At 45.1% G+C, this 26,709-nt stretch overlaps 1 protein-coding gene across 1 annotated transcript; it reads left to right on the top strand.

Moving 5' to 3' along the window:
* Window positions 1-85: 85 nt before the first annotated feature.
* On the top strand, window positions 86-12,957 carry GNPDA1 (glucosamine-6-phosphate deaminase 1; the record flags this gene model as incomplete). The annotated part of the gene is made up of 6 exons (XM_080698186.1): window positions 86-209; window positions 3,729-3,830; window positions 6,820-7,002; window positions 9,427-9,611; window positions 11,687-11,861; window positions 12,857-12,957. The coding sequence occupies 6 exons, from the start codon at window positions 86-88 to the stop codon at window positions 12,955-12,957; spliced, it is 870 nt and encodes a 289-aa protein (XP_080554312.1).
* Window positions 12,958-26,709: the final 13,752 nt, after the last annotated feature.

Below are 26,709 nucleotides of genomic sequence, written 5' to 3'. Positions count from 1 at the left end.
TGAAGGGGCCTCTTCCCCAGCCCAACCTCCTCCATCCTTTTCTCTGATTTATTTTTCCGGTCTCATCCCCTCACGGCAGGACAAGATGAAGCTCATTATCCTGGACCACTATTCGCAGGCCAGTGAGTGGGCGGCCAAGTACATCAGGAACCGCATCATCCAGTTCAACCCAGGGCCGGACAAATACTTCACCCTGGGGCTCCCCACCGGTGCGTGCGGGAAGGCGAGGGTGCCTCGGGTGGGGGTGGGGAGAGTGAGCATCGGAGGCTTTTAAGGGGCCAGGTTCATGGTCTCACTCAACCCAGGGACTTAAAGGAGAGCTTGAGTGAGGCACTGGCTCCATGACAGAACCCCAGGCCCCTTCTGCATTCAAAATAGAGGACCCCACTTCCTATATGGGTTGGTATAGTTGGGGCCTGCTCCTATAGAATCCTGGAACTGAAAGGATCTGGGTTAGGCAGGAAGAACAGGAAGAACTAGTTTTGTTTTGTTTTGTTTGGTTTGGTGGTACTGGGGTTCCTAGAAGCCCTTCTACCTCCGGGCTACACTCCCAGACCTATTTTTACATTTTTATTTGGAAACAGGGTCTCCTAAGCCAGCGTGCGGCTGGCTTCCAACCTGCCCGATCCTCCTGTCTCTCTGCCTCCCAAGCGCGGGGATTACAAGCGTGCGCCACCACGCCCGGCTCGAACTTGGTTTTTAGGCTACATCCTAAATCAGTCTTCATCCAGGGTTCCTTAACAATTAAATCTGATTGCCTAAGGCATACATTTTACAAAATGAATTAATTTATCTTCGGTGCATGTAAGCAGGTACTAACTAAGCGCCATCTTTGGGAGAACGGAGAAGATAGTTACTCATATTGTTTTCCATAAGGCATATAATTAAGCACAGGATCTAAGTGAAAGATCCGTTTCTTTTGGAAAAGGGTAGAATGTTGCCTTTATAGAAAGGCATTTTTGACCCCAGTACTTCGAGGTGGATATCCTAATTATTCTTTTCACAGGTGTCTTTGCCCACCTCACTCATTAGAGGCCTTGAAACTTTTTCCGTAAATGACCAAACCATAGCTACTTTTGTTTTCGATTTTGCAACTGGAGTATGAAAGCAGCCACTGAGGATAGGTAAATGAATGAGGCTGTGTGCCAATAATAAGAACTTTTTTTGTGTGTGTGTGTGATATTGGGGATGGAATCTCCCAAACTCCGGTCTCCTAAATGCTGGGATTACAAGCATGTGCCACCACGCTCAGCTCAATAAAACGTTTTTACTTTTTTTTTTCTCTTTTTTTGTGGTTCTGGGGATGGAACCCAGGGGCATTCTGCCTCTGAGTTACACTCCCAGCCCGATTTTTAATTCTTTATTTTGAAACAGGGTCTCACTGAGTTGCAAAGGGCCTAAGTAGCTGAGGCTGTCCGCAAACCGCGATCCTCCAGTCTTAGCCCAGCAAACACTGGGATTACAAGCTCAGTAAAACTATTTATAGACATATGTTTGAATTTGATTTTCATGTGTCACAAAATATTTTGACTTTTAAAAACTTTTCAAGTATAAAAACCATTCTTGTGAGCTTTACAGAAGCAGGCAGCAGGTTCAGTTTGGCTGTGGGTCAAAGTTTGCTGAGCTCTGCACTGGAGGCTTGTGTGAGTGGTATCTGCCTGCGCCTGTAAACCACTGGTAACTCAGCCTGTGGAGGCTGTTAACACCCGGTCTCCTGACTGTGGAGGGCCCCAGCCTCCACCTGCTCTGCGTCTGAGTCCTGCTGCAACTCCTGGTTCTGCTGGTTCCCACTGATACAGAATCAGAGCCCAGCTCCTCACAGTGGCATTCAAGATCCATTAAGACTAGGCCTCCCTGCCAGTTGTGGTGGTGCATGCCAGTACTTGGGAGGCTGAGGCAAGATGATTGAAGATTTGAAGCCAGGCTCAGCAATTTAGCAGGACTTTCCTCACCTTAGCAAGACCCTGTTTCAGAATAAAAAAATAAATAAAAAAGGGCTAGGGGTGTAGTTCAGAGGTAGAACACCCCCGGGTTCAATCCCTAGTACCAAAAAAAAAAAAAAAAAAAAAAAAGTGCAGGCCCCACCTTGCCTGGACTTCATCCAGCGCAGCATCATTCCCTCCGTTAGACGCATTACCAGTCAGGGTCCTGGGTACCAACCACAGAAACCAACTCCAGGCAAAATAAGCAGAAAAGGAGCTAATTGGCTAGGTATTGGCAGACACACAAAAGTGATAGGAAGGCTGGAGTTTGGGACTTGGCAGAAGACGGTAGGGCTCCGGCAGGGCTAAGGCCTTGCCTGTGGTGGGTTACTTGCCTCGGGGCTGGGGAGCTGCCCCTGCCACTCATTCAGCAGATTTTTTTTTTTTTTTGTGGTACTGGAGGTGGAACCCAGAGGCTTTTCTACCTCTGGGCTATACTCCCAGACCTATTTTATATTTTATTTGGAAACAGGGTCTCACTAAGTTGCTGAGAGCCTCACTAAGTAGCTGAGGCTGGCTTTGAACCTGTACGATCCTCCTGTCTCAGCCTCCCAAGCGTGGGGATTACAAGTGTGCGCCACCACGCCCAGCTCAGCAGATATTTCTTGAGTGCCTTCTAGAGTAAGGCAGTTGTAGGTTCTGGAGATACAGCAACAAAAGGGTGTAAATTCCTGCCTTCCAAAGCTTAAATTACAGTGGGAGAGTCAGATAATAGAGGTAATTAATAGAATATAGTATTTTTGGTTTTATTTATTTATTTATTTATTTATTTATTTATTTGCGGTACTGGAGATGGAACCCAGGGGCATTCTACCTCTGAGCTACACCCCAGCCCTATTTTATTTTATTCTTTATTTTGAAACAGGGTCTCACTGAGTTGCAAAGGGCTTCACTAAGTAGCTGAGGCTGTCTGTGAACCTGGACCCTCCTGTCTCAGCCTCCCAAATACCGGGATTACAAGTGAGCAGTAACACACCGTGCTTCCTAGTCTTTTTTCAAAATTTGAAACGGTCCCACTAGCTTGCTGAGGGTCTCACTAAATTGTTGAGGTTGGCCTCGAACTTGTGATTTTCCTATCTCAGCCTCTCATTTACTGGGATTACACGCATGTATCATTGCTCCCTGTATTGGGGTGCTGTGGGTTAAACCCAAGGTTCGAGCATGCTAGGAAGTGAAGATAACCACAGAGTCCCCCCCATCCTCCATCTTAGTGCTTTACTCCACTGTGGTCTTCCTGCCTTATGACATTGACTTACTAATGAGACTCAACTCGAGTTTGCTGCTTCTTGGGAGGTCCTTGAACTCTAAAGCACTCCATGATCCCGTAACGTGACAGTCCCGCGTCACTCCTAGAGAGTGGCTTCTTCTAGAGTAGCTGTTGTCTCTCCTCTGCCTCCCAGTCCATGGCTTTGTACCTTGCACACAGTAGTTGCTCAGAGAATTTCACGCCAATACTCAGGCCTGACATTCACTCTAGTACTAATCAGAGTGATAACGGGCGTCGGAGACTCACAGTGGGCAAGGCAGACACAGCCCTGCCCTCCTGGAGCTGGGAAAGGCACTGAAGCAGGCAGTGGATTGGTGGCTGCTGGGGCTGGAGCCTTGTGTCAGGCTTCAGACCTGATGGACAGGCTCTCCTGCGGAGCAGCCCTGACCCATCCCTGGGCGCCCTCTGGGCTTCCAGGAGCTGGGCCCGAGGGTGGCTCATGGTCACGGCAGCCTTTACGGCTGAGGTCTCTCTTGCAGGGAGCACCCCACTTGGCTGCTACAAGAAGCTGATTGAGTACTATAAGAATGGGGACCTGTCCTTTAAATATGTGAAGACGTTCAACATGGATGAGTATGTGGGTAAGTCTTTCTCTTTCAGAGTTCCTACCTGACTCAAGAAGAGCCATGCTCCTCCTCTTGCAGGCTCAGCCCTAGAGAGGAATGGGGAGCACTCAGAGAGCCGGTGATGTTTGGTGATAGGCTTTTCCAGCCTTGGTTTATTTAGCTATAAAATGAGGCTTATACCTCATGGGGCACAGCATTAAATGGTACCATGATAGGTATGGAAATTTCTTGCACATAATGAACATTTAATGAATATTTAATAAAATTAGGGTACTCCCTTCCCTTTGCCCACTTCCCAACAAAATGCCGTTTCTGAAACAAATGCTTACAAATAGAATTCTGCCAGGGGTGTGTCCCCAGGGTCTTTCAGGGCTTCTTTTCCAGTGAAGCTCTTGTCCCTCTTTCTTTCTTTCTTTTCTTGTGGTACTGGGGATTAAACCCAGAGGCAGTCTACCTCCAAGATATTCACTCAGCTCTTTTTATTTATTTTTATTTTTTTATTTATTTTGTGGTATGGGGGGCGGTGGTGGAACCTAGGGGCTTTCTACCTCCAGGCTACACCCAAGTCCTACTTTTTATAATTTATTTGGAAACAGGGTCTCACTAAGTTGCTGAGAGCTTCACTAAGTAGCTGAGGCTGGCTTCCAACCTGTGCGATCCTCCTGTCTCAGCTTCCCAAGTGCTGGGATTACAAGTGTGCGTCACCACGCCTGGCCTTTATTTTCTGTTTTGAAACAGGGTCTTTCTAGGTTGCTGAGAATCTCATTAAGTTGCTGAGGCTGGCTTTGAACCTGCGATCCTTCTGTCTCAGCCTTCCAAGTGCTGGGATTACAAGTATACACCACCACACCTAGCCTCTTGTTCACCTTTCTGCCAGGTACACTTGGAGAGTAACTGAGGCTGGTGGTTTTTCTTTTTTTTGTATGTCTGGGGAAGGAACCCAGGGGCATTTGACCTCCAAGCTACACCCTATTTTTTATTCTTTATTTTGAGACAGGGTCTCACTAAGTTGCAGAGGGCCTCATTAAGTAGCTGAGGCTGTCTGTGAACTGCCATCCTCCAGTCTCAGCTTCCCGAATGCTGGGATTACAAGTGTGTGCCACCACACCCGGCTGTTTTTTCTGCTGTAGGAGCTAGTCATGGTGGTGCATGCTTGTAATGCTTGTAATCCTCTCCAGTACTTGGGAGGCTGAGACAGGAGGATCTCAGGTTCAAAGCCAGCCTCGGCAACTTAGCAAGGCTATCAGCAACCTAGTGAGGCTATTTCCAAATAAGAAATAAAATCAGGTTGGGGGTGTAGCTTGGAGGTAGAATGCCTCTGGGTTCAATCCTCAGTGCCAAAACAAAACAGAAACTTAGTCTTCTATTCACCTCCTTCTGCCACTCCCAATCACTTTGTGATGGCTTTAAACTTTTTTTTTTTTTTTTTTTTTTTTTTTTTTTTGTGGTACTGGGGATGGAACCCAGGGGCCTTCTACCTCTGGGCTACACTCCCAGACCTACTTTATATTTTATTTTATTTGGAAACAGGGTCTTACTAAGTTGCTGAGAGCCTCACTGAGTAGCTGAGGCTGTCTTCAAACCTGTAATCCTCCTGTCTTAGCTTCCCAAGTGCTGGGATTACAAGTGTGTGCCACCATGCCTGACTCCTATTTCCTGTTCTTTATTTTGAAACTGGTTCTCACCGAGTTGCAAAAGACCTCACTAAGTAGCTGAGGCTGCATGAGTACCATGCTCCTCCTGTCTCCGCTTCCCAAGTGCTGGGATTACAAGCATGTGCCACCATGCCTGGCTTTTAAACATTTAAAAAAAAAATTGTGGTAAAATACAACATAAACTATCTTCAGTGCTGAATGTGGTTTGTGAGACTATAGTCTCAGCTACTCAGGAGAGTAAAGTAGGAGGATCACTTAAGCCCAGACTGAGGCCAGCCTGGGCAATATAGCAAGACCCTGTCTCAAAAAAAAAATTACAATCTTAAATATTTTATATGTACAGGACAGTAATGGTAGCGTTAAGTACATTCACATTGCTGTACATCTGATAGCCAGAACTCTTTGTGTCTTGCAGAATGAGATTTTAGATTTCATACCCATGAAATTACTCCCCATTTCATGCTCTCCCCAGGCTCTGGAAACCACCATTTTAGTTTGTCTCTGAATTTGACTTCTCTAGGTACCACATGTAAGTGGAACCATAAACATTTTGCAACCAACTTCTTTTACTTAGCCTGTTTTCAAGGTTCATCCCTCTTGAAACATGTCAGAATGTTTTTATTTTTAAGGCTGATTTTAATTTTTGGTGGCACAGGGGATGGCATCCAGGGCCTAGCTTATGCTAGACAAGTGTGCTGCTGCTCAGCTACACCCCCAGCCTTTTTCATTTTGAGGCAGAGTCTCACCAAGTTGCCCAGGCTGGGCCTGACTTTGCACCCTTCCTGCCTCAGCTTCAGAAATAGCTGGGGTTACAGGCTTGTGCCGCTATATCTGGTTTGATTTTAGTCCTCAGTGCTTGATATTGACGGTTCACTTTAAACAAATTCCTTTTCTTTCTCAAACAGCCCATTTGAGAAGCCCTAAGATAATCCTCTCCCACTGCAGGGTATTTTAGTTGGGGTTCAGGGGGAGAGGTAGAGCCCAGGGTGAATGGTGGAGGACCAGGCACAGGGGGAGGAGTGTGTTGCTTCCTTTCCCAGGTGGGCCCAGGCCACCTCCAGGAGCCCAGTGCCCCCAGCCCCCAGCCCCTAGCCTCTGTTATTCCCTTGTGTAAAGATCAGAGTGAGGGGATTTCCCAGGCCCAGCCAGCGTCGTCTGTGTGATAGTGTGTGGACACTTGACCCCAGCTCAGCTTATCCCAAGTGGCTGGGGGTCAGAGGACTGGTGCACAGGCCTCCTATGGCCCGTACCCCGAGTGTCCCTGTGGGTCGAGGTGGTGTCCTGGCATCCTCCCTGGGGGGGCAGTGCTAGCTCCACTTGGGCATGACTGAGTGATCCATGGCCCACAGGTCTCGCACGAAACCACCCAGAGAGTTACCACTCCTTCATGTGGAACAACTTCTTCAAGCACATTGACATCCACCCAGAAAACACGCACATTCTGGATGGGAACGCAGCTGACCTGCAGGCCGAGTGCGATGCCTTCGAGGAGAAGATCGAGGCTGCAGGCGGCATCGAGCTGTTTGTGGGAGGTGAGCTTGGGACTCCTCAGCCCACGTCCAGGCCCAGGCCCACGGTGACTGTGACATGTGGGAAGGACAGGACACCATGCCCGTCTCCACACAGCCCTGTCAGAGCCAGTGACATGGGTCATCTATCACCGTGTGGAGGCAGGAGAGGCATGAGGCAGAATCTTGGTCCCAGCCCTGGCTCTGCTGCTCAGGAACTGTGGTCTCGAACATCTCCTCTCTACTTTGATGTCTCATCTGTAAATTGAGAGGTGGAACTCAGGTCCCTACGTACCCCCCCCCCCCAGTCCTAAGGCTTTTTTGATCAGTCATGTAATTATTCTGGATATTTAAAATCATGGACTTGCCGGGCGTGGTGGCGCACGCTTGTAATCCCCGCGCTTGGGAGACAGGAGGCCACGCAGGTTTGAAGCCAGCCATGCGCGCTGGCTTAGGAGACCCTGTTTCCAAATAAAAAATGTAAAAATAGGTCTGGAAGTGTAGCCCGGAGGTAGAAGGGCTTCCAGGAACCCCAGTACCACCAAATAAAATAAAATAAAATCATGGACTCATGCAATTCCAGAAGGCTCTATCCAGTATGCTGTCAATAGCCAGTTGAACGCAGAGAGGTTGTAAAACTTATCAAGGCCAGCCAGCCAGGAGCAAAAGGGTGCTGGGTGTCTGTCTCAGAGTTAGACTTTGTTCCTACCCAGGGCTGACTACCTGTCCACTAGTTGGCCATCTTGGGAGTCACCCTGGGGTGTAAGCTGGACTGCCTTTTCCTGTTCTTAGTCTAACTTATATAAAAGTGGGGAGGAGGAGGGCAGGAGCTTGTAAGTTCTGAGAATTTTGTTTTGTTTTCTGTGGTGCTGGGGATTGAACCAGGAGCATTCTACCTCCAAGCTATACCCCTAGCCTATTTTTATTTTTTATTTGGAAACTGTCTCTCTAGGTTGCTGAGAGCCTATGTTGCTAAAGCCGGCTATGAACCTACAGTCCTCCCATCTCTGCCTCCCACACTAGGATTCCTGGTGTGTGCCACCATGCCCGGCTAAATTCTCAGATTTTAAAATCTTGGCAACCCCTTCCCCAGTGTTGTGGGGTTTTTCATTGTTGTTGGTTGTTTGTATTTTGTGGTTCCAGGGTCTGGATCCAGAGGCATTGCACTTCCTAGCTACACTCCCAGCCCTTTTTTATATTAATAAATTAATTATATTTAATTTTATAATTAATATTATTTTCATATTAATTAATTATATTAATTAATTAATGTGTGCATTTGTTTGTGGTACTGAGAATTGAACCCAGGACATTCTACATCTAAGCTACAACCCCAACCCTATTTTTTATTCTATTTATTTATTTATTTATTACTATTATTTAATTTATTTTTTTGGTGGTACTGGGGTTCCTGGAAACCCTTCTATCTCCGGGCTACACTCCGAAACCCATTTATATATATATTTTTTTAAATTTGGAAACAGGGTCTCTTAAGCCAGCAAGGCTGGCTTTGAACCTGTGCGATCCTCCTGTCTCCATCTCCCAAGTGGGGATTACAAGCCACCACGCCCAGCTATTCTTTTTATTTTTGAAACAGAGTCTCACTAAGTTGTAGAGGGCCCCACTAAGTAGCTGAGGCTGACTGCAAACCTGTGATCCTCCTGTCTCAGCCTCCCAAGTGCTGGGATTACAAGCGTGCACCACCACCCCTGATTGTGTGTGTGTTCGTGTGTGTGTGTGTGTGTGTGTGTGTGTGTGTGTGTGTGTACTGGGGGTGGAACCTGAGGGTATTCTACCTCTGAGCTATATCCCCAGCCCTATTTTGTATTCTTTATTTTGAAAAAGGGTCTCCCTGAGTTGCAAAGGGCTTAAGAGCTGAGGCTGTCCATGAACTGCAATCCTCCTGTCTCAGCCTCCCGAATGCTGGGATTACAAGTGTGTACCACCATGCCCACTGGCTCTTTTTTATTTTTTGAAACAAAGTCTCGCTAGGTTGCTGAGGCTGGTCTTGAACCCAGGTTCCTCCTGTCTTAGCCTCTCAAGTGCTGGGATTACAGGTGTGTGCCACCACACCCTGATAAGTGCTGTATTTTCTCTTCACTGCAACTGTATCCCAGTGGCAGGACCCTGGCTACAGGCAGGAGAGACAGAGAAGTCATACTACAAGGGTGTTGGGAGGAAAAGCTATTTGGAGTGCTCCATACTGAGCTTTATGAGAGTTGTAGCAAGTTAAAAATGTCTGTATATGCCTCCGATGGAAGCGATGGGGGGGGGGGTCCTGTGTTTAATGCATATCTACCTCAGAGTACAAATGAGCAAAGAAATTCAGTTTTCAAGGATTCCCCCAACTCCCAGCCCTAGTTAGGGAAGGAAAGTTGGCCATTCTTGAAATGTGGGATCTCTGGAACTCACAGGCTGTCCTGTCTGTCTCTGTCTCTCCCACTGCAGGCATTGGCCCTGATGGACACATTGCCTTCAATGAGCCAGGCTCCAGTCTGGTGTCCAGGACCCGTGTGAAGACACTGGCCATGGACACCATCCTGGCCAATGCCAGGTTCTTTGATGGTGATCTTGCCAAGGTGCCCACCATGGCCCTGACGGTGGGTGTGGGCACCGTCATGGATGCTCGAGAGGTAAGTATAAAAGTCCACCAGCCTTCATCACGGTGGGGCACCAGACTTGTCTTTTTGTTGTTAACTTTAGCTGTACAGGTACCACCTGAATACATTATCAAAGATGAAGGCAAAATAAGGCTAAAATCCCAGCTGGTTCTAAGACTGTCTCTCCTCCTTCTTGGGAGGTTACGTTGTTCCAGTGTGAGGTGCATCCTGTGAGTGTTTCTTCTATGCCTTTGGTTGTCTATGTACCTCTTTCGTGCTTCTCTCCAACAGAGAAGACTCCGGCACCATTACTGTGGGGATGTGAATTTTACCTCCCCAGGTACTGAGAGGAACCCTTTGATGGTCACTGTTTGAAGGGAAACTCCTCTTGAAAACCAAGGATGCTGTGATTAGAGGCCTGTGCTCAGGGATAGTGAATGTGTGAAGTATGATCAGCTCGTGTCCTAAGGCTGGTGTGTAGTGCAGTGAGAGAGCACTTGCCTGGCATGTGTGAGGTTGAGTTCAGTCCCCACTAATGCAAAAAAAAAAAAAAAAGTGTCTTGAATTTGATTGCGTGTGTGTGTGTGTGTGTGTGTGTGTGTGTGTGTGCATGCATATGTGTGGGGAGGCACCAGTGTCCTTACTGCTTTCATTAGAATTTTTATTTATTTTTTGTACTGGGGATGGAACCCAGAGGAATTCTACCTCCAAGTTACAATCTCAGCCCAATTTTTTATTCTTTATTTTGAAACAGGGTCTCACTGAGTTGCAAAGGGCCTCATTAAATAGCTGAGGCTTTCTGAGAACCCGGATCCTCTGGTCTCAGCCTCCCAAATGCTGGGATTACGAGTGTGTGCCACCATGCCTGGCTCATTAGAATTTTTAGGAGCATTTTCTCTTCCTATTTTCTCTTCCTTTTCACTTCCTGTTCAGTGGGAAGTGGCTCCAGACATTTTAGCCTCAAATTTCTTTGCTCTGGCCTATAAACAAGCATCCGAATCCATGTGAACTTCTGTGAAACGAACGACAGCACTCAGATTTCCCTTGGGACTTTGAATTGTAACCTAGAGGATTTTTCTCATTGCTGTTTAGAAACACAAGGGTTTGGGTCATTCTTATCCCCTGAGGGTATCTGGTTTGGGGAAGGACCTGGGCCAGGAATTAAGAAATCCTCTTCAAAAATGACCTCAGAGTTGCTGAGGGGTCCTGAGGGGTTCTGCTCTCTCTACACTTCTGTGTTCTTATCTTTTAATAAAGGAATAGTGACTCCTGTTTTCAACCTCCTGATACAAATGAATTAAAATGGAAGGAAATTTATAGAGCTGAGTTCTCTGGATCACTTTCCAGCACTTAGGTTCTTGATATTTTAACTGTTACATGGAGTCTATGCATTTGTTCTATACACAAAAGTGTCATTCCAAGTCATATTGGTAGGGTAAATGCTCTGAACTAAAAGGGGCCTTTTATTTTATTTTAATTTTTCGGTGGTACTGGGGTTCCTGGAAGCCCTTCTACCTCCGGGCTACACTCCCACACCTATTTTATACTTTTGAAACAGGGTCTCTTACGCCAGTGCGGCTGGCTTCGAACCTGCGCGATCCTCCTGTCTCCGCCTCCCAAGCGCGGGGATTACAAGCGTGCGCCACCACGCCTGGCGCTTAAAAGGGGCCTTTGAAAGGGCACTTTTCTGGGATTCAACCTTCGCAGACCCATAGATAGCTCCCACAATTGCTTCCCAGGGGTTTCCTGGCTAGCTGGTGCAGGCTGGGGCCCCTCAGATTGTGAGAACTCATCTAGCTGATGGGCTAAGTGTGTGGGCCTCTGCACGGCATATCTGCTCACGGGGGCCTTCCGTCTTCATCAGAGTTGTCTAGAGACGCTGTCATGTAGTCAAGAGTGTGGACTAAGGTCACAAATGACCTTGAGCAAATTACTCAGCCCCTCCATTTCCTTATTTTATGACACGGGGATAAGGACGCCCCCTGCCTCAGGTCATGTGTGTAAAGCGCAGGGAGCAGTGAGCACAGCGTGTGCATGCTAAGTACTTACAACGTGCTATGAAAACCATCCTTACCATCGTTTGAGGCATCTGGACTTCTCCATCCCAGGTGATGATCCTCATCACAGGCGCTCACAAGGCCTTCGCTCTGTACAAGGCCATCGAGGAGGGAGTGAACCACATGTGGACCGTGTCGGCCTTCCAGCAGCATCCCCGCACTGTGTTCGTGTGTGACGAGGATGCCACCTTGGAGCTGAAAGTGAAGACTGTCAAGTACTTCAAAGGTGAGGGAGGGTGGGCTGGGAGTGAGGAGTGGATCTAGCTTTCATTTGGGCTATTTTAATCCACATTATGATCCTAATTAAAAATCGGACCCTGGGGGCTGCGGATGTAGCTCAGTAGTAGGGCACTTGCCTGGCGTGTGTGAGACCGTGGGTTTGATCCCTAGTCAGACTTGACTGCCTCACAATACAGTTATTTTTCAATTCATGACTGCAAGGATCCATTTCCAGAGACCTGTTAGCTCGAAGGAAGCAGCAAGAAAACAGAGTTGTCATCAAAGGCTGTGTGGTGAGCCTATAATGCCATCAAGCCGTGGCTTTTCTCTGTCCAGACCTCATATAGGCCTTTCCCTCCAGTAGAGGAAATGAGGATCTTTTCTTTTACTTTTTTGGGGAGAAGGGTACTGGGGATTGAACCCAGGAGCATTCTACCTCCAAGCTACACCCCCAGCCCTATTTTAGTTTGATTTTGAAATAGTCTCACTAGGTTGATAAGAGTCTCATTCCTCGCTGAGTCTGCTCTCAAACCTGCCATCCTCCTGTCTCAGCCTCCCAAGCGCGGGGATTACAGGTGTGCGCCACTACGCCCGGCTCCTTTTACTTTAAAAGGGCACCTACTTGGGAGCTGGAAGTGTAGCTCAGTGTAGTGCTTGCTAGCGTGCATAAAGCCCTGGAGGTTCATTCTCCAGCACAGTTCCTGCTTTAAGAAAATTATATGAAAATCCTCATTTACGAAGCAAGTAAATTAGGAATCTGTTCTGTGCTGAAAAGATTAACCTGTAGTCAGCCAGCTCCCTGGTGGTGGGGTTGACAGAACTTCCATGCACGCTCTCTCTCTTACTGGGAATAACTGCTTTCCTGCTCTTAGTGTTTATCACTTGGAGATCAGAGAAGTATCAGTTCTAAGACAAAATCTGAGAACTCTGGATGCTACTGGTGATAACTGTGGACCTCTTGTCTCTACCTGCATTAACCACATTTTGTTTTTAATTTTTTAGGCTTAATGCTTGTTCATAACAAGTTGGTGGACCCCCTGTACAGTATCAAAGAGAAAGAAATTGAGAAAAGCCAGTCTTCTAAGAAACCATACAGTGATTAGCCTCTGCTGGGACCTAGTATCCAAAAGTACTTCGTAGGGACAGGAGGCTGCTGGAAATTGTTTTTAGAACAGAATTGCTTTTCTTGATTCCAGTCTGGTTTTTACAGATAAGGGGGTTGACGCACGGTTCTTGGCTCTGGGGCTAGGTGCCTAGTCATGGTGTTTTACAGGGAGAATGACTTGCAACTTAATGGGATAGAAATCTCTGAACAACTGCTCCATCCTCTTGATGCCTGCCACACCCAAGTGAGGGCTTGTTAGCTTTTTGTTCTGCCTTAGCCACTGTTCACATGTGTTAACATGCTCCTGTCAGGAATTTCTATCCTGTGTACTGATTCTCAAGTGGGTAGCAATTAGGCATTTGTGTGTTTTAGATATAACCTCTTAGAGAATCTGGAAAGCTCCTCTTAAGCAGGCCTGCTTAATTTGAGAGGCCCTTGAAAATCTCTGCTCCAAATTAAGGAACAAACTCCTGTGTGTGTGTGTGTGTGTGTGTGTGTGTGTGTGTGTGTGTGTGTGGTACTAGGGATTGAACCCAGGTATGTTCTACCTCTTAACCACACTCCCAGCCCTATCTTATTTTGAAACAGTCTGCTTAATTCTTGAGGCTGTCCTTGAATCTGTGATCCTCCTATCTCAGCCTCCCAAGGACTGGAATTACAGGTGTATGCCACCACATCTGGCAGGAACAAACTCTTGATATATAAATGATAAATAAGGAAGCAGTCTCTTGGGTCAGTAACAGGTACCACAGAAGGAACACTACCCTTTACTCCCTTTCCTCTGGCTGTTTTCTGCTCTCAAGTTGGTTTCTTCATAAACTGGGAACTCCCTGGGAGAGGATTTGGGTGGTTAGGGATAAAGAGGTGGCCTTCACTGATAAACCCAGAGCCCCCAGGGGCCCAGCCATTATAAAATTCTCTCAGGGACCCAAAGGAGGAAAGCAGGAACCCTTTTCCGTCAAAGGTCACATCAGCGTCAAAGGTCACATCAGCGCGGAGGCAGTCCAGGGGGCAGCAGGCACTTCCAGGATTTTAGTGTTGTGTTCCACCACGGTGATGGGCTGGAGAGCGCACTCCATGCGAGTGCCACGCTCTCCTGCCTCCCTCGGCCAAGTGCCAAGACCGCACGGCAGCTGCTTCTCATTTTGTCTCCATTTACCCTGCTCTCTAGCCCTCTTTAGGTTCAAGTGGTGTGATCTGATGTTCTCAGAACATGAAGAAACACAACCCTGGGCTGGGGATGTGGCTCAGTGGCAGAGCACTTGCCTAACGTGTGAGGCCCTGGGTTCAATGCCCAGCACTTCAAAATATAAAACAAACAAAAAGGACAGCCCTTTGCCCTTCTCTACTTAGCCCTCCCTCCCAAGATGGTCTGTTGCCGTCTTCCCTTTATGCTCTTAGGCCTCTGTGGAGTGGCCGCTGCCTTTTCTTCCTTTCGGTGCCTGTTTGGAGCTACCCCTGCCTCTTTCTGGGGAAGTTTTCTCAGAGCGAGGCTCAGGCCTCTTTTCTAAGTGCTGTATTTGGCACCAGCAATTCATCTTTAGCTTTTATACACATGATTGTGCTGTCATTCTGTGGACTTGTTTACAATGTGATGTTTTATATTAAATCTGATATTTTCAAATAAAATGTGTCATTTGTTTGTTTCTATCCCCAAAGTTCAGAAGCTTGTCTTCTAAAGTTTTATTCCCCAAATTCTTGTATTTTGAGATAGCCAGTCAGCAGAGCTTCACACTCATCCTCACAAGAGTTTGCAAGAAGGTCACAAGCATAGCAGCCATCCATTGATCTCTTCTTCAGTCGTCAGGGTGAAAAAAAATTATAAAAATGAAGCACCTATGTGAAAAAAGGTGGGAATGAACCGGTGAGCAGTAGACGGTCGTGTTCTGGCTGTACTTGAGACTAAACAGGGATACAGTGGCTAAAAGAGTAGCACAGGCTAGAGATGGGGACACGGGGGCTAGAGATTGGCTCAGTGAGAGAGTGCTTGCCTAGCAGTTGCAAGGGCCTAGATTTCATCCCCAGCACCTTAAAAATAGTAATAAACCTGTAAGGTAGCCATGAGTGGTGGTGACACTTGTAATCCCAGTACCTGTCTCAAGGAGGATTGCAGGTTCAAAGCCAGCCATGGCAATTTAGCGAGGCTCTCAGCAACCTAGTGAGACCTGTTTTCAAATAAGTAGAATCAGGAGCCAGGGTGTGGTGGCGCATGCTTGTAATCCCAGCATTTGGGAGGCTGACACAGGAGATCACAGTTGCAGACAGCTTCAGTTACTTAGTGAGGCCCTCTGCAACTCAGTGAGACCCTGTTTCAAAAAAAAAGAATAAAAAATAGGGCTGGGGAGGGGTGTAGCTTGGAGGTAGACTGACCCTGGGTTCCATCTCCAGTACTGCCACAAAAAAGAAAGAAAGAAAGAAAGAAAATCAGTCGGCGCATAGCTTGGATGTAGAATACTTCTGGGTTCCATCCCTAGTGCCTAAAAACAAAACAAAACTATAAGGTATGGGAAATACATTTTTCTATTTTTTAAAACCAAGTCAGGCCGGGCGTGGTGGCGCACGCTTGTAATCCCCGCGCTTGGGAGGCAGAGACAGGAGGATCGCGCAGGTTCGAAGCCAGCCACGCGCGCTGGCTTAGGAGACCCTGTTTCCAAAATGAAAATGTAAAAAATAGGTCTGGGAGTGTAGCCCAGAGGTAGAAGGGCTTCCAGGAACCCCAGTACCACCAAAAAAGAAAAAAAAAAAAAAAAAAAAACAAACCAAGTCAGTATAATAGGATATCGTGGGTCAATATGATCAAGTTAAGAAGGTACAAGAAAGAAGAAGGTTTTACTTTTATTGAGGTACTTATATGCTAATAAAATCCACCTATTAAATATAAATCCAATGATTTTTAGGTTTATGGAATTGTACAATCTTTCTATTATTCCCAAAAGCTCCCTATTTCTACTCCCAATCACAGGTGACTACTGATTTGATTTTGTGTCCATAGATCTGTGTTTTTTTTTTATTTTTTGTTTTGGTGCTTGTTGAGCATTGAATATAGGGCCGCATACATTACATGCTAAGCACATGTTCTACACCCCTAACCCTTGTTGGAAATTACATATAAATGAATATGACATCTATGTCTGGCCTCTGTGACTAAGCATATTGTTTTTGGTGGTGCTGGGATGGAGAGCCTCATGCATTCTGAGCAAACATGCTACCACCGAGCTATATCCACAGCTCAAGCACACTTCAAGATTCATTACCATGACACCTGGTAGTCCATTCCTTTTATTGCTGATTAGTACTCCATTGTGAATATGCAGCTTTTTGTTTAGTCAATAAGGGTTTAAATTTTAAGTAGGTACATTAGAATGAAATGAAGAAGGATTTAGTCATGACATCTAAACTGGAGATAAGCTTGGGACCTTGAAGAAATCTGATCTCTTCTCAGGTCTGTTCCCTGGTGGGCTGACAGCGGTGCCATCCTGCTACAGCCAGTGTTAATGGGGTCAAGTAGGGTAGCTCCAGCTTGGGCCTCTAGTAGTACTCTGGGCTCCCTGTAGAGAAGCTAATTATGTGCGTGGGGGCAAGATTCACGTTAAATCTGGAATATCTTGTTCCTAGAAAATAAGAATGTTTTCAAAGATACATGAGGCAGTGTTAACAGGACAAAGCAACCAGCTAACGGGACTGCCACTGGCCAGGTTGTGATAATTTGATCAAAAAGAAAATATCAAGTACGGCTGACATGGACAAGTTGAATCTGTAAAAAGTAAATTTGATACTCAAAAAAGGAAAAGGTAATATTAAGTGTACACAGAGTTTTATTTTAGGAAGAGTGGTTGGAATGTATTTTAAGTTTCACTACATTTAATAAGAAGTTGCAAATTCGATGACACTTTTCCAGGAACCGAAATCCTTACTGTGATAAGGTGCTAGAGAAGGCCGCGTGTGATCAGGTGTGTTCAGAGACAGTGGGCACACAAAACAGAGTAACTTAAACTTCCAGGGAGCCCTAACGCCAGCTGGCAATCATACTATATTAGTGGTCACACCTACTCACTTTAGTCTCGCGAAGACCATGAGACCTCAAACCACTAATGCACCAGCTTTTCTCTTGGCTGATGACGTAAAAGTAGAAGCAATTAAAAAAGAATATCCACAAGTTCCCCCATCACACACGCCCCAGCAAGCCAGCCTGCCCTCACCTCGCCATCTGTTGCTGGCTCCGTGGCTGAGCCTCCACTGAGCCTAGGCCCCATCCCCTCCTGCCTCCTTGGGGCTGCTGCCCCAGCAAGATTCCTCTCTCACCCACAGCAGCAGACCATCCTCTCCAAATCACCATCACTCCACTGGCATGCAAAACAAGAGGCAAAAAGAAAACCACCTCTCTGGCCCCTCTGCTTATAGCCTCATTTTTTTTGGTCCCTTTTATAGCAAAATTTCTAGCTACCTATTAAAATTTATCTCTTCCATTCTCTTTCTCTCCTGAAATTTACTACAACCCATTGTTAGGCTTTTTGTAGTTGTTTTAGAGTTCTCAGATATTTTTTTCCCTATTCTTTTTTGAAATCTTTTAATTTTAACTGAGCATGGTGGTACATGTCTGTAATCCCAGTACTTGGGAAGCTTAAACAGGAGGAACACAGGTTTGAGACCAGACTCAACAACTTAGTAAGGCCCTCAGCAACCTAGTGAGACCCTATTTCAAAGTAAAAAATAGAGACGCTGGGCGTGGTGGCGCACGCTTGTAATCTCCGTGCTTGGGAGGCGGAGACAGGAGGATTGCGCAGGTTCGAAGCCAGCCTCGCTGGCTTAGGAGACCCTGTTTCCAAATAAAAAAAAGTATAAAATAGGTTTGGAAGTGTAGCCTGGAGGTAGAAGGGTTTCCAGAAACCCCAGTACCACAAGAAAGAAAGAAAAGAAAAGAAAAGAAAGGAAGAAAGAAAGAAAGAAAGAAAGAAAAAGGAAGGAAGGAAGGAAGGAAGGGAGGGAGGGAGGGAGGGGAAAGGAAAGGGAAAAAAAAAGGCTGAGGATGTAGCTCGGAGGCAGAATATCCCTGGGATCAATTTCCAGTATAGACAGACAGACAGACAGACAGACAGAATTATAGAATGGTGCTCCTCCCCAATGTCGTACCATCAGTGGACTGTATAATAAGAGCAGTTTACAACTGAGAGCAGCAACACACACACAGACTCTAGGGAGTTTCTAGAGAAAACCAAAGGCAACAGGGGGGACATAAACAAGGAACATAAGACCCAATTACCCAACTGACTCTTCTACAGTAGACTGGACACAACTAAGAAGGAATCAGTGAACTTGAAGATATATCAATAGAAACGTCCCAAAATGAAATTAAAAGATTTTTGTTGTTGTTGGTTTGGTACTAGGGATTGACTAACCCAGAAGCATACTACCTCTGAGCCATACTCCAACCTTTAAAAAGCTTTTAAACTTTGAAATAGGTTCTAAGTTGCTAGAGTCGCACATATTGCTCAGGCTGTCCTAGAACCTACAATCCTCCTGTCTCAGCCTCTTCTATAATCTTATTAAATCTCTGCCCTTTTTATCCCCCTCCCTCCCAGTGGGTAGAGTCCCTGGGCTGGGACCTTCAGAGAATTCTTAGCTTTCTTAACCTCTTATGTGAGACAGGAAGGCCAGAGGAGGCCTGAGCCATCCAATTGCCCTCCCTCTTGGTCAGAGACGTCTGTAGCAAAGTAGTCTTCCCTAAGGGCAGGCCTCTGCATTGGAGAAGAAAAGTCTGGGGCTATTTTCTCTCTGAATGTACTTCAAAATGGCTCCTTTTCCCCTCCCCTGGCCCAAAGCACAAGGAGATTTTTCTGCCATCTTCATAATAGCACTCCTGAAGGGGAAAACCCACCAAATTGTGAAAGGCCCTGTGCATTAGCTCCCAGATCTGTGTTTCAGGAGCATTCGACCTCTGAGCTAGACTCCCGTCTTACTTTGAAACAGCCTTATTTAGTTATTTACTTATTTTGAAACAAGGCCTTGCTAAATTGCCGAGGCTGGTTGGTGAGCCTGTGATCTCTTCTCTCAGCCTCCCAGTACTATGATTATAGATGTGAGCCATTGTGCCAAGCTAGCTCCCAATCTTTAACTCAAGCTGGCCCATACCTAGCCGCCAGCAACTGATTAAAATTTTAGTTACTGGCTCTACCAGCTAATGTCTTAGGTAAGCTGACCTGCTATTTCCCTTCCCCTTAGTGTTTAAGGTGGAGGTTAATCTATGGCCTCAGTGCTCTAATGGGTCTGAGAAAGTTGATTTTCAGTTCAAATTTTCTTCCTTGAGGACACTCTTTCTTTCTTAAAAAACATTCCAATTTTTCCCCTCCCCTCTCCTTACAGAGCACTTGTCAAAGTCCACAGTGACCTCAACACTGATTCCATCAATTGGTAGGCTCCTATTACTTCTGTGCAGCATCTGATACAATTGATTACTCCTCTTCCAAACCTGATTTGGCTTCCAGGACATCTCATACTGCTGTTTTTCCTACTTCACCAGCCACTCCTTGTCTGGTTCTTCCTCATGTCCTTGACCTCTTAGCATTTTGAATGACCCAGAACTCAGTCCTTGTACCTTTCTTTACATATAACTCACAGCCTTGATAAATCTCATCTAGTCTCCGGGTTTAAAACACCATCTAAGCCAGGCATGGTAGTGCATGCCTGTAATCCCAGTATTTGGGAGACAAAGACAGATGTATCGCAGGTCTGCATCTAGCCTCCGCATCTTAGTGAGACCCTGTTTCAAAACGGAATAGGGCTGAGAGTGTAGCTCAGAGGTAGAATACCTCTAGGTTTAATCCCCAGTACTACAGGGGAGGAATAAAGACCATTAGACATTGTCTCCCATATTTATGCCTCTAGCTTGAATCGCTAACTGCCCATCTAGCATCTCCTCTGGAATTAGTACCAGACATCTCAAACTAACCTATGACCAAATCCTTGACTTTTACCTTCAAGGTCAGTATAGAATTTAATCAATTCTCCAGATTCCAACTGCTGGCACACTGGTACAAGCCACACACACTTTCCACCTGAGTTACTACAATGGCCTGGGTAGTTTCCACCCTTGTTCACCCCTAAAACGTAAGTCAGACTCTATCACTTCCCTGCGCAAAGCCCTCTAAAGGCTCCCATCTCAGCAGAGGTTCACACCAGGCCCCTCCGGTCCACTGTACTACCTGGCACATCCCATCTCTTCCTATTCTCCCTTCCTTGGTCTACTTCAGCCCTTGGTGACTACCAGGCTGTTCCTGGGGCCCTCTAACATGCTCCCATCCCAAGGGCTTTTTCCCTGGCTATCCCTTTACCTGAATTTTCTCCTCCAGGGACTAAAAGGATCATTCTGACACTGCCAAGCCTTTGTTCAAGTGCTATCAGAAAAAAAGCCTTCTTCACTCTTAAAGATTCCAGCAGGTCCTACTCTCCTGACTCCACAGTCCTTCCTGACTTCTCTCATGAAGCTTATCTTCTGGCGAGCCATATAGTTTGCTTAGTGTTTGTCCCTTTCCACCAGGGCAGTAAGCTTATGTCCATCTTATTCAGTACTACATTCTTAGCACCTAGAAAAAGAGTAAGGCCCATTGCAAGATGCTCAATAGATATGTTAAATAAGTGAATTACTAAAAGAAATGTAATAGATTACAAAAGTGGAATGGGTTTGAGAATGAGATACATAATTACTTTAAAAATGTATGTGACTTGTAATCCCAGCTCTTGGGAGGCTGAGACAGGAGGATCACATAGGTTCAAAGCCAGCCTCAGCTACCTAGTGAGGCTCTCAGCAAACTAGTGAGAACCTGTTTCCAAATAAATAAAATCGGGCTGAGGGTGTAACGTGGAGGTAGAATGCCTCTGGGTTCAATCCATATTAACCAGAAAACAAAAACAAAAAATTGATATAAGCCAAGCATGGTAGTACATGCCTATAATCCCAGTATTTAGGAGGCTGAGACAGGAGTTGTGTGTATATGTGGATATGTGGATATATATAAAATTTAAAAATTGGGCTGGGGGTGTAGTTCGGAGATAGGATGCCCCTGAGTTCAATCCACAGTAACACACACACACACACACACACACACACACACACACACATACACACTCCAAAAAAACCCAAAAAAACCTCTGGAACTCAAGTGGCCCTCCTGTGTCAGCATACCAAAGTAGCTGGGACTGCAGGTGTGCTCCACTAGGTCCTAGTAAGATCACTTGATTTTGTGTGTGTGGTAGTAGGGATAGAATCCAGGGAGAACCTCTGAGCCACACCCCCAGCCCTATTTTATTTTTTAGGTTCAAACAGGATCTGAAGTTGCTGAAGGCCTCACTAAATTGCTGAAGCTGGCTTTGAACCAGTGATCCTCCTGTCTCAGCCTCTCAAGTACTGGGATTATAGGCCTATGCCACCATGCCTGCCTTCCTGTTTGTTTTGTTTTGAATACCATGGGAACTGCTGCCACCTTCTGGTGATGCTTATGCCAAAGTTAATACTTTGGGAATAGTAAAAATATTTATATTGTTTTGAAGTCAGAAGCCATATGAACAGCTTCATGATTCTTCCGTGATTAGCTCATTACTCTTGACAGAAATATAAATAGCAGGTATATTAATGGATTTTTAAAGTAAACAAGAGCCTTCTACCACAAAATAATCACCTTACTAACCATGCTACAGGTCTAAGATGTCTTCCAAATCATTTCTGTTTGTCATATTGATAGACAGGAAGAAGTATGCTCCCTACTCTTTTTTTTTTTTAAAGAAGTTTATTAGAAAGATAGAAATACAGAAAATAGAAATACAGCCCCATACCAAAATAGCATTGGGGGGGGGGCGGATGACTCTAAATGAATACACCCAGCTCCCTACTCTTGATTGCACTGAGTTGACAGGCTAATCCTCTCACACCAGAGCAAAGGTGTGTGGGTCCAGCTCAATCAACTTGCCCAGTGTTTATAAAGATTTTCTTCCATGAAGCTGAGCAGGAAAATGCCCATAACAGGTACAAAGCCTAGACTTACACATGCAGCCAGTGAAGTATCCTGAGAGATAACTGGCTTAAAGCTACAGAAAGACCTCAATCAAAAACTTCATTGATGCCAGGCATATTAGTAATAGAGGTCACTGGGTGTAGGATATATGGGTACTCTAAACTACCTATGACTGAAAGTTTTTAGCAGAGCATGGTAGCTTATAATCCAAGTACTTGGGAGGCTGAGATAGGAGGATCCAGCCTTAGACAGGTTCGCTGCCAGCCTCAGCTGCTTAGTGAGGCCCTCCACAGCTTAGTGAAACCGTTCCAAAATAAAGAATAAAAAAATTGGGCTGGGGTGTAGCTCGGAGGTAGAGTGCCCCTGGGTTCAATCCTCAGCACCCCCCTCCCATTGATTTACTGATGCTTAGGAATAGGTAACCAATTAATCTTTTTTTTTTTTTTTGTGGTACTGGGGTTCCTGGAAGCCCTTCTACCTCCGGGCTACACTCCCAGACCTATTTTTACATTTTTATTTGGAAGCAGGGTCTCCTAAGCCAGCGCGCGCGGCTGGCTTCGAACCTGCGCGATCCTCCTGTCTCTGCCTCCCAAGCACGGGGATTACAAGCGTGCGCCACCACGCCTGGCACCAATTAATCTTTAAGAAAAGGTTTTGCCGGGAGTGGTGGCGCACGCTTGTAATCCCCGCGCTTGGGAGGCAGAGACAGGAGGATCACGCAGGTTCGAAGCCAGCTGTGCTGGCTTAGGAGACCCTGTTTCCAAAAATAAAATAGGTCTGGGAGTGTAGCCCGGAGATAGACGGGCTTCCAGGAACCCCAGTACCACCACCAAAAAAAAAAAAAAAAAGGTTTTCAGCTTTCGACTAATATAAGTGCATTAACATGTAATGGACTGGGCTTGGTGGCGCACACTTGTAATCCCCGTGCTTGGGAGGTGGAGACAGGAGGATTGTGTAGTGGAAGCCAGCCCTGCTGGCTTAAGAGACCCTGTTTCCAAATAAAATATAAAATAGATCTGGGAATGTAGCCAGGAGGTAGAAACAAAACAAACAAAACAAAAAACAAAACAAAACAAAAAAGATGTAACAGTAACAATAAAAATGGATGGGAAAACAGTGTACATAAAGAGAAGGTTAAGAGTCATGATGAGTAAATGTAATAATACAGTGTCCTGCAACAAAAAGCAAAATGAAGGAAAAACTGAGGGAATCTGAATAAAATATGGATTCTAGTTAGTAATAATAGTGATGATGATGATGATGTGTTAACATTGGTTCAGTGATGTGATGAATGCACCATACTAATACACTGTATGAGTAATAGAGGTCACTGGGTGTAGTGTAGATGGGTACTCTAAACCATCTTATGACTAAAAGTTTTTAACAAGCCATGATAGTGCACACCTGTAATTAAGTACTTAGGAGGCTGAGACAGGAGGATCATAGGTTCAAAACCAGCCTCAGCAATTTGGCAAGACTCTCAGCAACCAAGCAAAACCCTGTTTCAAAAAAATAATAGAGGACTAGGGTATACCTCAGAGGTAGAATGCATCTGGGTTTAACCCCCTTTTACCATACTACATAAACAGATAAATATTTCTTTAAAAAATATTATGAAACAAGATCTATCTCAATTAACAAAGACAAGCTCTTAATTTAATTCAATCAAAGTCACAGAGAGCCGGGCGTGGTGGTGCACGCTTGTAATCCCAGCATTCAGGAGGCTGAGACTGGAGAACTGCGGTTCATGGACAGCCAGAGCTACTCAGTGAGGCTCTCTGTAACTTAGAGAGATCCGGTTTTAAAATAAAGAAAAAAAAAAAAAATAGGGCAGGGGGTGTAGCTCGAAGGTAGAATGCCCCTGGGTTCCATCCCCAAACCTGCAAAAAAAAAGTCACGGAGACTTTATTTTTGACTTAAAAAATTTATTTGGAGGTTGAGATGGGAGGATTACAGGTTTGAGGTGAGCCTCAGCAATTTAGTAAGATCTTATTTCAAAACAGAATGGAGCCAGCTGTGGTGGAACAAGTCCATAATCCTAGTTTCCAGCTGAGAAAGATCTAATAAGGTTCAAGGCCAGCCTCAACAACTTAGTGCGGCTCTCTGCAACTTAGTGAGACCCTGTTTTATTTAGTTTTTTATTTTTTAAATTTTTTTGGTGGTACTGGGGTTCCTGGAAACCCTTCTACCTCCGGGCTACACTCCCAGACCTATTTTATATTTTTTTATTTGGAAAACAGGGTATCTTAAGCCAGCGAGGCTGGCTCCGAACCAGCGCGATCCTCCTGTCTCTGCCTCCCAAGCACGGGGATTACAAGCGTGCGCCACCACACCCGGCTGAGACCCTGTTTTAAAGTAAAGAATTAAAAATAAGGCTGGGAGTAGAGCTCAGAAGTAGAACGCCCCTGAGTTCAATACCTAGTAACACACACAAGCACACACACACCACATAACACAATTGTAAATGGGCTGGGTGTGACAGTGCATGCCGGTAATCCCAGTACTTGGGAGGCTAAAACAGGTTTGAGGACAGCCTCAGCAACATGGTGAGACCCTCAACAACTTAGCCAGACCATATTTTCAAATAAAAAATAAAAAGGACTGGGGGTATAGCTTGGAGGCAGAATGCCTCTGGGTTCAATAGTCCCAAATAAATACATAAATGAATAAATAAATATATATCATAAATGGAAAAAGATTGAGCTGGGCATGGTGGCGCACCCTTGTAGGCTGAGGTGGAAGAATCACAGGTTTGCCGACTGCCTTACCTACTTGGTGAGGCCTTCTGCAACATAGTGAACTTAGTGAGACCTTATTTCAAATAAAAATAGAGATGAGGGTGTAGCTTGGAGGCAGAATGCCCCTGGGTTCCATCCCCAATACCGCAAAAAAACCAAAAAAACAAAAAAACACAACAACAAAAAACAGAACCCCCCCCTTTTTTTCAGTACTAGAGATTGAACCCAAGGACATCTACCTCTGAGCTACACCCCCAGCCATATTTTTTTTTTTTTGAAACAGGGTCTAAGTTGCGGAGGGCCTCACCAAGTAGCTGAGGCTGGCTGTGAACCTGTGATCCTCCTGTTTCAGCCTCCCAAGAATGGGGAGTACAAGTGTGCACCACCACGCCCAGCTGACTCTTCCCATTTCTTTAATAAAACTACTGTAAAAGCTTCATTTCTACTTCTATGACACCATCAATATAACGTTTAACAGCTTAAAATCTCTAATGCAAAGTATCAACTACTTCATGAACTACAGCTTCTGAGTGGCTACTACTGAAAAATCCAAACTGAACCCATCACAGAAATCACTCTTCACAGTATAATTGTTTTAATTTCCATTTCTTCAACTTATTAACTTCAGTTCTTACATAAAATGCACTAAATGGAAATTTAAAAAACTGACTTGTTTCAACAAAATACAATCCCTTAAGCCTAGGCTCAGTTACAAGTCCAAAAGAGGAGATGTTCTGGGACTTATATTTTCACTTAAAGAATAGGTTACAGGGGTCCAGGTGTAGCTTAGTGGTAGGAGCGCATGATGAGTATGCTCAGGGCCTTGGGTTCAACCTCCAGGACCCTACAAAATAATGTTATAGTTTTAAAATGTGACAGAACACACAGAGCAATTCTGTTCTAATCATTAGATGGTTTTTAAAACTATTTTTATTTTTAAGATTAAGCATCCTCATTGACAATTCAGAAATAGTCCTTGCTGACTTTGTGGACACACACCTAAAACAGAAGTGATTCCTCTATTTTCAATGACAAGGTCGAAAAAACATGTTCACAAGCTGCAGTTGAATTCTGCTATCCTATTTTTTTGTTTAAAAAAATCTTAATTTGCCACCAACTCACCAAACCATAAGGAAAGATAATTTCCCCCAAAGCCAACAAAACCCAGAAACAGGAATCTAGGTGTCTTTCAAGACAAAATTATCACCCAAAATACTGCTATTGAAATAAAGGGTAGGAAGCCAAATTCCCATAGTTATTAGAGAAAACCTTTAAAAAGAACTCAGGTTAGGACTAGAACTACGGTGTGTGTATAAGTTCAAAACCAAGCAATTAAATTTCCAGCTTGAGAATATATTAGGTTCTCTCTTATTCCAGCAAAAGAAATAAAAATATGTGCTCCTGGAATTAATATTAAAATTGTCTTACCAACAGAAGGGGGGAGGATAAAGGGAAAGAATGTGGAAAGGTGAATCTAACTAAGCTCTACCGCCCAGGAAGGTAGACTGGGGCTGAGATTCTTCTGAGCCAGTATCGTTACATTCTAGATCTGGGTCAAAGTCAAGCAATTATAATACCTCTCATAAATATCAAGTCATCCACAGTGTTTATGGTATTAAAATATTTCTTAAATTATTATAAATTTCTAAACTCTGAAAAGCAGTAGATCAAAATGACACCGGGCCATTCCGTCAGTTATAGAGTACAAGGATCCCTCCAAAGAGAACGAACTTAGCAGAGATTTAAGTCAGAAGGAATGTGAGTGACATGGAATAATAAGGTCAGGCTCTCAGTACAATTTAATAAGGCTTCCAGCCCTGCTCCCTCCCGCTGCAGCTGTGAGTAGGAGGACTGGGGGTGCCAACAGAATGTCTCAGAGGGATGCTTCTCAGAGATGGTTAAGTTTAACTCTTGACCCTCTCCTTACCTAAAGCTTGGGGAATAAAATAAATATTTATTTTTAAGTTTCAGAGCTTTGAGCACAGTATAATATTTAATATCCTATAG

This window comes from Muscardinus avellanarius (assembly GCF_963383645.1).
Source record: "Muscardinus avellanarius genome assembly, chromosome: 1".
NCBI classification, from domain to species: Eukaryota; Metazoa; Chordata; class Mammalia; order Rodentia; family Gliridae; genus Muscardinus; species Muscardinus avellanarius.
Note: the sequence above shows the minus strand (reverse complement) of the source record. Positions and strands in the feature narration are given on the sequence as shown.